Source organism: Muscardinus avellanarius, assembly GCF_963383645.1.
Source record: "Muscardinus avellanarius genome assembly, chromosome: 17".
Lineage (NCBI taxonomy): Eukaryota > Metazoa > Chordata > Mammalia > Rodentia > Gliridae > Muscardinus > Muscardinus avellanarius.
In genome coordinates, this window is record NC_137803.1 from 43,270,181 (window position 1) to 43,280,697 (window position 10,517).

Sequence of the window (10,517 nt, forward strand, 5' to 3'; positions counted from 1 at the left end):
AGAGCTGTTTGTAAACATAGTTAAATTGAGAAAAATGTGTGTTAACTAAAAAACAAAAAAAATGTAGTCAACCTGTGTAAAGGGCAAAAGGTGCTAAGCAATGCCATCTTTACTTAATTATTCTGAGTGTTAAATACCCATTTAAGGAAAGCAGTACAGCGTGGTGTGTGAGCCGAGCTCTGAAGCCCGCCGCCTGGGTTCATTCTCAGCCTGTCGACTTGCTGACTGCCTGGAGCTCACCCAAGTCACGGACTTTTTCCTCACTCCTATCTATCTTTTCTCTTATCTATAAAATTAAAATGACAGTGTCTATGCCATAGAATGATAGAGGGGATGAAATGAGTTCACTTAAAGCACTTAGAAAACAAAGTTGGCATGTTATAAGAACTTTATAAAAAGTATATGCTTTAACTACGATTATCTTAAACCTTTTAAAATAAGGTTTTAACAAGCCATTTATTTGGGGGGGTAACTTGGGATTGAACCCAGGGTGCTCTGCTCCTGAGCTGTATCTCCAGCCCTATTTTATGTTTTATTTGGAAACAGGATCTCATTAAGTTACAGCAAGCTGGAGTCGAACCTGCAATCCTCCTGTCTCGGCCTCCTTAGCATGGGGTTACAGGGATGTACCACCGCGCCTAGTTTAATAAGATCTATTCCCATCCAATCCAGCTTTACTAATAGCATCTGCTCTAGCTTTCTTGCTTTGAATTAATCCAAAACATCTAGAGTTTGTTTGGGGTTTTTTAAGTTCTCCTACCGTGTCTCCCAGTTTCACCAGTGAATTTACACAGCGAATTTGTGTCTTCGAGGCACAATTACTTACTTCTTGGCTCTAGGCATTTTTTCAAAAAGAAGTTCTGCCCCTAGATGGAAAGCTTATTATTTTGTGTTTCATTTTGCTTTGTCATCTAGGTTTCTCCCACCTTGATGTCATGCTTGTGGAATGCTATGACCCAAAAGGCGACCAGTGGAATATTCTCCAGACTCCCATTCTGGAGGGTCGAAGTGGCCCTGGCTGTGCAGTGCTTGATGAGAGCATTTACCTCGTGGGAGGCTACAGCTGGAGTATGGTATGCGTGCCCTTTGCTCTGTGCTCACTCTCTTTGTTGGTTTTCCTCCGAAGCCTTGCCATCCATACAGGTATATTTTAAGAGCATTATGTTTATGTGCACACGGCAAGCTACTTTAGGTAGTAAAGCAGAATTGGCATGGATCCGGTCCAGCTGGCTTGCTTGCTATCTGATGGCCTGCTTCACAACGTGTTTTAGGTTCCGACTCTCTCCTATTCCCGTATTTTTGTGGTTCTGAAAGTTCCTGAGTAGTAAGGCATGAAAAGTGGAAATTAATTCCTCAAAATGCATCTATTTAGGAGGTGTGATTTGCTTTTCACTTTTTTCCCTATATCATGAAAATTTCTAAACATGCTCTAAAATGGTGATTTCAGTTGGCTATTCTTGGCCATCACTGAGCATCAACAATCATTAGCATTTTGCCATACTTCTTTCAGCCAACTCTTCTTTTAAAAATTACATCTGAGCCTGGTGTGGTGGCACACACTTGTAACCCCAGTACTTGGGAGGCTGACACAGAAGGATCTCATGTTTGCTGCCAGCCTCAGCAACTTAGTGAGACCGCTTCTTTTTTTTTCTCTTTCTTTCTTTTCCTTTGTTTTTTCTTTTGGTGGTACTGGGGTTGCTGGAAACCCTTTTTCCTCCGGGCTACACTCCCAGACATATATATATATATATTTTTTTTTTTTTTTTTAAGCAGAGTCTCTTAAGCCAGCGCGGCTGGCTTTGAACATCCTCCTGTCTCCGCCTCCCAAGCTCTGGGATTACAAGCCTGCACCACCACTCCTGGTGAGACCCTGTTTCTAAATTTAAAAAGTAAATATAATAGGCCTGGGGGAACTGGGTGTGGTGGCGCATGCTTGTAATTCTAGTACTTGAGAGACTGAGACAGGAATATCACAGGTTCAAAGCCAGCCTCTGCAACTTAGGAAGGTTCTCACCAACATAGTGAGACCCTGTTTCCAAATAAGAAATAAAATTGGTCTGTGGGTATAGGTTGGAGGTAGAATGCCTCTGGGTTCAATCTCTAGTACAAAAAAAAAAAAAAATAGAGCTGGGGATATATCCTGGAAGATAGAAGGCCCCCAGGTTCCATCCCTTGTACCACCAAAAACAAAATTATAACTGAAGGAATTTTAATTAAATCCAATATTATTTCACCCTAAATGCCTCAGTATTTATCTTTTAAAAAATCATTCACTTTTATAAATATGCTATCATTTGCCAAAAGCAAGAATAATTCCCTTACAGCTAGTTCTTATTCAGAAAAAAAAAAAAATGCATGTTCAGAACAGGTTCAATGTCTGGCTAGTAACTCGTTATGATATCTCAGATCTCTTAGGATGTAGAACATTACCTTTACCCCACTTTTTGTTTCATGCCATTGACTTGTTGATAAATATAAGGACTGTTATAATACAAACTATCCTACATTCTGGAATTGGTTAATGATTTCTTATGATTTCATTAAAAAAAAATAGTCCCTCATCTCCATATTTTCTATAGACCAGAAATTAGGCTCTAAAGCACAGACTTACTTTTCTCCTTATTCCTTCTTTTTTTCCTCCTCCTTTTCTCTTCCTCCTCCAGTTCTTTTCTTTTCTTCCTCCTTCTCCTTCTTATTTTCTTCTTCTTTACTTGAAAGAATTCCTGAGAAGGTGACTATGTAGTTCAAATCACATCACCTCAGGAGGAGGAGGTCTAGTGGTCTACATATAATTACTTTTTAAATTATGGCTATTTTAATATTTTTCTATTAATGTTAGCCTTATAATGTATTAGATATTTAACATTAGTTTTATTTCTAGTGTATCAAACAAGATTGATATATAAAATTTTGGGGAGCTTTAAAAAGTCGTTAGTTATATGGAGGCAAATATGTACAAATGTATATAACTAGATATTTATACAAATGCTTGTTTGCTAGTGCAAATCCTTAGTTGCAGAAGCACATATGTTTAGAAGCAGACTCAAGGAGTACACTGTCATAAAATTATTATTAAATCGGTTGGATATTTTGTTTGTTGCCTAAAAAACAAAATCAAACCTGTTCTGTAGTTTGGAGAGGAAAATATTGCATAAGTACTAGCCCCTAAAGTTGACAAAGGAAACAAAATTGAAGACATTTTTATTTCTCCTGTGGTCTCTTGAAAATAAATAAATTAATGTGTGAAGAAATTGGCAAGCCTTCGTTTCCAGTTTACTTTAAACTGGTTTTCAATGCCAACTTTGATTTTTCACAGTAAAAATAATAAAAATGAAAAACTGAGTAAAAATCTAAAATCCAATCTACTTCAGCTATTTGAATATTAAGATGAATTTGTCTTTATTAATTTTTCTTTCATTTAAACCAGCTGGATAATTTTAATTTCTGATCAATTATTTTAAAGAATCTGTTAAACATCTAGGATGTCCTAGGTATTTATTTGACTTTTATTAACAGCCATCAAAAAGTTCTTAAATGTCAGTTTTGAATTTTCTATTGGAATAAAACAGTTCAAAGATCTATGCTTGCATTTGGATATTTTTAGCAAGAGCAGAGAATAGATCTTTTCAGCTTAACTGTGATGGATAACATTGCCTTTGCTCAGAACATTCTGCTCTAAATTCTCCCCCTCTGCCATTCCAGGGGGCCTACAAGTCATCCACTATATGCTATTGTCCAGAAAAAGGGACCTGGACAGAACTTGAGGGAGACGTGGCAGAACCCCTGGCAGGCCCTGCCTGTGCAACAGTGATCCTGCCCGCCTGTGTACCCTACAACAAGTGACACCAGGGAGCCCTGGGATGAACAGCACCACAAACGAGGAAGCGGTGACAGGAGACGTCACTCTTCTCCCAGATACCATGCATTCTAATGGCACAAATGAAACTCACCCTTGGTTTCTGACGACTTACACATAGCTGCAAAAAATAGAGACCTGTGCTTGAACAGATACTGTGGTGTCTATAACTCAGATTGCACCTGATATTCCGTGGTGACAGACTCTTCCATATCAGACTGGTTTTAACTTGTCCCAGCTTTACAAAAACTCCTCACATACATGGATCTTAACTTTCAAAAGGAGAAAGATAAAATACAGAAGACTGGCCCCAGAGAGACCTGAGATCAGTATTGTGCATTGTTGTCTACCTGCATGTGATCGATGTGGAAGTTTTGGGGATGTTGTGTACATGAATGATTCAGAATTTGACCCACCAAAACAATGAACACTGCATTACAGAAATTGCCACTTGATTCTGTATTCCCAGCCTTTGGCTACTTCACAGACTCTATAGGCAACAGTTATTAAAAATCATGTAAGATTAAAGAGGGGCATTTTTGTTTCAATACAGCTCCATTTCTTCCCATCTTCTGCCCTTACAGCACCTCATGGATTCAGAGGAGAGGAAGTCGTTGGCTCTTGTTGTAATTGATCTCAGCTCTCATTGGTTCTAGGCTTCCAGAGTCCTAATGTCTGTGTCCTCAATTCTGCCTGAAAATTAAAACAAAATATACTAGGTCTCTATTCAGCTCAAGGAGGCTACATGCATGCCCTCTCTCACTTTGCTCTCTCCTTTTTGAGTTTTGCTTTGTTTTTGCAGTGTGTAAGTAGTGAACACACATGCTGTTTGCTTCCAAAGACAGAACTGATAAATTCATATAATATTTCAGAAATTCTGCTAGATAATACACCTGACCCAAACTCATTCTATAATGTAAACTGAGAGATTGCTTTCAGAAATTGAGGGATAAAGAGAAAGAATAATTTAAGTTTAATCACAGTGTCTCTCTGTCTCTAAAGCACACAATTTGTAGAATTACAGCACCTGACAAAATACTTCTCCCCTTCCCCACCTTGGGCTGCTCTAGACCCTTGACTTACCCTCATCGTTCCTCCAAAGCTCCATGTTTAGTCCATTCTCACTAGAGATACCCAAACTCAGTCAAGCAGGCAATCCCGTGGCGACAGACTCTTTCATCGTCTTTTGTAGCATGCGGATTTTTTAGGAACAAAGATCAAGAAAACTCATAATCTCGGTGCGGCAAATCCGAAGAACAAAACTGGAAAGAATATTATTTTGACCTTTGAGCTCTCCAGAGCTTGATCAACACCTGTTTGGAGTAAATAAAAGCCTAAGACATTTTTTAATCACCCAGAAATGTTGAGCCTTTCAACACACGAGCCATTCAAAACAACAGTGAGGGGAAGCCACAGGTACAAAATGCCTTGGTGATGAGCTTTCATTGCAGAGCATTATCAAGGTGGGTTGGAGTCCTGGAATCCAACACCGTTTCTACAGTAAAGTGCAATCTTCATTGTTTTTTGTATTTATTTGTATGTTCAGATCCAAAGGATCCGTTGTAAAAAATATATATATAAATATATATATATATATATCTAGTGCAATCAGCTTTCATTTCTTTTTCCTTAAAAACATATGAAATATAGCAAGAAAGAAAATTTGCAGTACTTTGTGGAGAAATCTTAGACCACGTCACATAGAGAACAAGGTCTGTTCTGCAACCTCATGTTCTCAGCTGTCATCATTTCTTTCAAAAGTCACAGTTTATACAAGAATATTTGCTTTCCTTATAATTGTTAATTTTGTTTTTATTTCTAATCAAAATAAATAAAAGCATTTATGAGAACTATAAGTAAAACTTTCTGTATTTCAGAAAGATACAAACTACTAGAAAGTGAAAAATAAGTCACAGAGAATGTAAATTTTGTACAGTACTAGAATGTATAAATGAAGCTTGCTCGGAAGGGGAAAACTTTAAATAAAAACTTTATGTACTAATTCAAATGTCTCTCATGTTCCTACTTATAAAGCATAAATACAAATCTCTGCATTGTTTGAAGGCTTGCAATATCTAAATGTCTAAATATTTTTAATTCTGCAGATATGCTTTATAAGGTTATTTCACTTCCTTGCAGTGTGTAAGTACGTACAGTATGGACAATGCTAAAAATTATGAAATAATATGAGGAGCCTCCACACTGCTCTCCATAGTAGCTGTATTAATTTGTAATTCCATCAACAGTGTATTTATTAGAGTTCCTAAGACTATGCCTTAAAACTGGGCAAATAGACACAGGGCCAGATTTTTTAATTAATTGAACTATAACTGTGAGCTTAAAATTAGTGTCTGCACTTGTTCTTCCGTTTTTGGCCAAACTTATATTTTCCCAGATATTCCACACTTATATCACTTAACAAGGGTAAATATCAAGTATTAGATATTGAAAAGATTATCTTTTTTTGGGGGGGTAAATATTTATTTTTTTAATTTGTGCATTGTAATCATATATCACATTGGAGTACAAGACTTGAGAGGATATACAAGCACACATCATCCAATTAGCCCTCATCCAGCCCCCATCCCATTCCCTCCCCCTCCCTCGATCCCATGCCTGTTTGGTGATTAACTTTGATACATTTGTTTTTGTACCTCCTGCATTTTAAAGAGGCTCCATCCTCCCCTATTCCATACCCTCTGATTGGTCACCTTAGTTGTTTCACTATAGGGCCTTTTCTACAGCTCGGCCTCTTCCTGTTGCCCCTTTCCTCCTAGTTTTTGCTCATTAGGGGAAGCATCTGATTTTTATTTTCTGCAATATTTCTCTGTGCATGCCGTGTTGCAAGTACCGATCCCACTCTTGATGGCCCCAGTAGTGGCCTGGCTACCCGGTGGACTGATCCAGACCTCGCTGGCTCAAGCAGTGGCCTTGCCTCATGGGAGGCCCCGATTCTGGTCTCGCTGGCCCCGACACCGGCCTAACCCCTCAGCTGGCTCCGATCCTGGCCTCGGAGGCCCCAGTAGTGGCCTTGCCTTATGGCAGGCTCCAATGCCAGCCATTGGCCCCGGCACCGGCCTAATCCATCAGCAGGCTCTGATCCTGGCCTTGGAGACCCCAGCACCGGCCTAGCCTCATGGCAGGCTCCAATCCCGGCCTCGCTGGCCCCAGCACCGGCCTAACCGCTCATCAGGCTCCGATCCCAGCCTTGGAGGCCCCAATAGCGACCTTGCCTCCTGTCAGGCTCCGATGCCAGCCAATGGCCGCGGCATCAGCCTAACCCCTTGGCAGGCTCTTATCCTGGCCTCGGAGGCCCCAGCACCGGCCTTGCCTCACAGTGAGCTCCGATCCCGGCCTTGCTGGCCCCAGCACCGGCCTAACCCCTCAGCTTTCTTAACCCCTCTCCGATATTTTTCCTTTTTCTTTTTCTTTTCCTTTTCCTTTTTTTTTTTTTTTTAATAAGAGAAGACAGTATATGTGGTTTGAGGAGGTAGTGGGATCAGGCACTCAGTACCACTGTGACCCGGTTGGTTTCCCCATGGGTTCAGTCTGCTCCGCACTACTCTGCCTGGGGCCCAGAGTCCTGCAGCCCGGGCCCCGGCTGTCCCCGGGTCCAGCGTGCCCCGCCCGACCCCTGCCCAGGACCCAGGGTCTTACTGGGCCCGGTTTCTCCAGGGGTCTGGTGTGCTACGCGCGGTCTGGCCTGGGGCCCAGAGTCCCATGACCCAGCCCCAGTTGGCGTGCCCCGCGTGACCCCCGCCCGGGACCCAGGGTACTGGGCCGGGTTTCTTCAGGGGTCTGGCGTGCTACGCGCGGTCCGGCCTGGGGCCCAGAGTCCCACGACCCGGGCCCCGGCTGGCGTGCCCCGCGCAACCCCTGCCCGGGACCCAGGGTACTGGGTCCCCAAAAGATTATCTTTAGAAACACCAGACTTCTGATTAAATTAGTTATTTTGGTCAAAATATAGATGCAGCCTGGGGATGGGGTGCACACGTATAATTCCAATACTTGATATGCTGGGACAGAAGGATCACAGGTTCAAAGTCAGCCTCCGCAATGGAGCAAGACTTTCAACAACCCGATGAGATCCTGTTTCAAAACAATAATAAAAAAAAAGGCTGGGAGTATTGCTCAGAGGTAGACTGCCCCTGAGTTCAATCTCCAGTAAAACACACACACACACACACACACACACACACACACACACACACACACATCCTTGATGTATGATGGGATTTTGTCCCCCATAAACCCATTGCAAGTTGAAAATATTATAACCTGAAAATGCATTGAACACATCTAACCTTCCGACCACACCTGCTGGGCAGTGCAACACGCTGTGGAGTGTCAGTCGTTTGCCCTTGTGATTATATGGCTAACCTAGTGCAATGGCTGCTGGGAACCATGGCTCACTGTCACTGCCCAGCATCACAAGACAATACCCTATTAGAATACGGGAGCTATGTTTCACTGTCACTAACCTGGGAAAAGATAAAAATCAAGTTTTGAAATATAGCTTCCACTAAATGCATATCACTTTCACATCATCTTAAAGTCAAAAGCTATAAGTGAAGCAGCTATAAATCAGGAACATCAATAGTTAGAAAATGAACATACAAGTAAAATTATATTAGCAAAGCACACAAACACCAAGAGATGTTAACAATTACACACACACACACACACACACACACACACACAGGATTGAATGAATCTAGGTACACTGGATTCAAGCTATCACTGAGCTATTTTACTGGCCCTTTTTATTTTGTATTTTGAAACAAGATCTCACTAAGTTGCCCAATATTATGGTGTTGATGTCTGGCAAGAACCTTATTGTTGTGTCATCCATACGTTGAAAGTAAGGACACTTCTGATGCTCAGGAAGAATATAACCTCTTTGACAAAGTTAAACCACTTATAGATAGCAGAACCAGGATTCATACCAAGGCTTTAATCTAAAGTCATTCTATAAACACCATACTCAGCTGCCTACAAAGAAATTTCTTTTTTTTTTTTTTTTGTGGTACTGGGGGTGGAACCCAGAGTCTTTCTGCCTCCAGGCTATACTCCCAGACCTTTTTTTATATTTTATTTGGAAACAGGGTCTCACTAAGTTGCTGAGAGTCTCACTAAGTAGCTGAGGCTGGCTTCGAACCTGTGCGATCCTCCTGTCTCAGCCTCCCAAGCGCGGGAATTACAAGTGTGCGCCACCACGCCCAGCAAGAAATTTCTTAAAACAACCATTTGAAATCTTGTAGGAGCTGGGCATGGTGGCACATGCTTGTAATCCCAGTATTCAGGAGGGTGAGACCCAAGGATTGTGGTTTGCAGACAGCCTCAGCTACTTAGTGAGGCCCTCTCCAACTTAGTGAGACCCTGTTTCAAAATAAATTTAAAAAATAGGGCAGGCAGTGTAGGTCGGAGGTCAAATGCCCCTGGGATCCATCCTCAGACCCTCAAAAAAAAAAAAAAAGAAGGAAAGGAAGGAAGGAGAAAGAAAGAAAGAAAGAAAGAAAGAGAGAGAGAGAGAGAGAGAGAGAAAGAAAGAAAGAAAGAAAGAAAGAAAGAAAGAAAGAAAGAAAGAAAGAAAGAAAGAAAGAAAAGAAATCTTCTGGGATTTCCTGGTGGCTACTTTTTCCATCCATAATTAGAATGTCCTGGAGGAAGAGTGAACCATCACGATGCATGATGGCAACTGTTGTATTGTTGATGTGAATTGGCAACTAGGAAGCATAACAGGACAGAAGGAAAACTTGCTCTGGGATATTGAAGGGTCATTTATTTAGTTTCTCCAACTTCAGTTTTGTCCTGCATGTGTGAGGAGATAACCTCTTCTTCAAAATATTATTTTGAAGACCAGATGTAAAAAAATATGAGAACACATTGCACTTTGTAAAATAAACCAGCTAAGCCCAGTGTTTAGCTGCGCATGCAAGATCCCTTAAATTCCAGCCTCAAACTTCACTTGCAGGTCACATTTTTCTTCCCTCCTCTGTTCACTGAGCAGTGTGAATCTCCGCTGTCCCACAGTGCAGCTGCACTTCTCCATCTTTCCCTTTTGCTGTGCATTTTCTCCACGGACAATGTCATTTCATGCTCAAAACTACCTGTTAAAATCCTGTCCTTCAAGGTCCAGTTCCAACTCTACTCCCTTCATTAAGCTTTCATGATCATAACAGTTTTGTGAATATTTTTCACCCAACATCCCATGGCTGTCTTATATGCTGTTCATTCCATAGTGTGTGTAAGATTTTTACATATTATCCTCTTAATAGATGCAATAATATGTCTGCAAGTTCACCATAAAGCCATAAATACTTGTTGAGTAAAAGTACTGTTTTTTAAAGAAATATTAATATAATTGATAATATGTGCACAATTCAATGAGTATGGCACTGGGAATTGAACCTGAGAACATTCTGCCTCTAGGCTACAATCTCAGTCCTATTTTTTTTTAAAGCAGGGCCTTGGTAAGTTGCTGAGGCTGACCTCAAACCTATGACCTTCCTCTCTCAGCCTTCCAAGTACTGGGGTTACAGGCAAGTAGTACCATGTCTGGCTAAGAAAATTTCTTTTATTCCACCATCCAGCTCTACTTGTATCTCTTAAGGTCTGAGTTCTTCTTAGTCTTTTTCATTTGCATTTTTTACATTCTGTT

At 41.0% G+C, this 10,517-nt stretch overlaps 1 protein-coding gene across 1 annotated transcript in view; it reads left to right on the top strand.

Annotated features, from left to right (window-relative positions):
- Positions 1-3,843, top strand: part of KLHL14 (kelch like family member 14) — a gene marked incomplete at its 3' end in the record, with an annotated part of 116,536 nt that extends 112,693 nt beyond the window's left edge. Inside the window, exons 7-8 of the mRNA XM_080714415.1 lie at positions 916-1,073; positions 3,703-3,843. Of these exons, the coding sequence (XP_080570541.1) occupies positions 916-1,073; positions 3,703-3,843 (299 nt within the window). The remainder of the gene's footprint in view (positions 1-915; positions 1,074-3,702) is intronic.
- Positions 3,844-10,517: the final 6,674 nt, after the last annotated feature.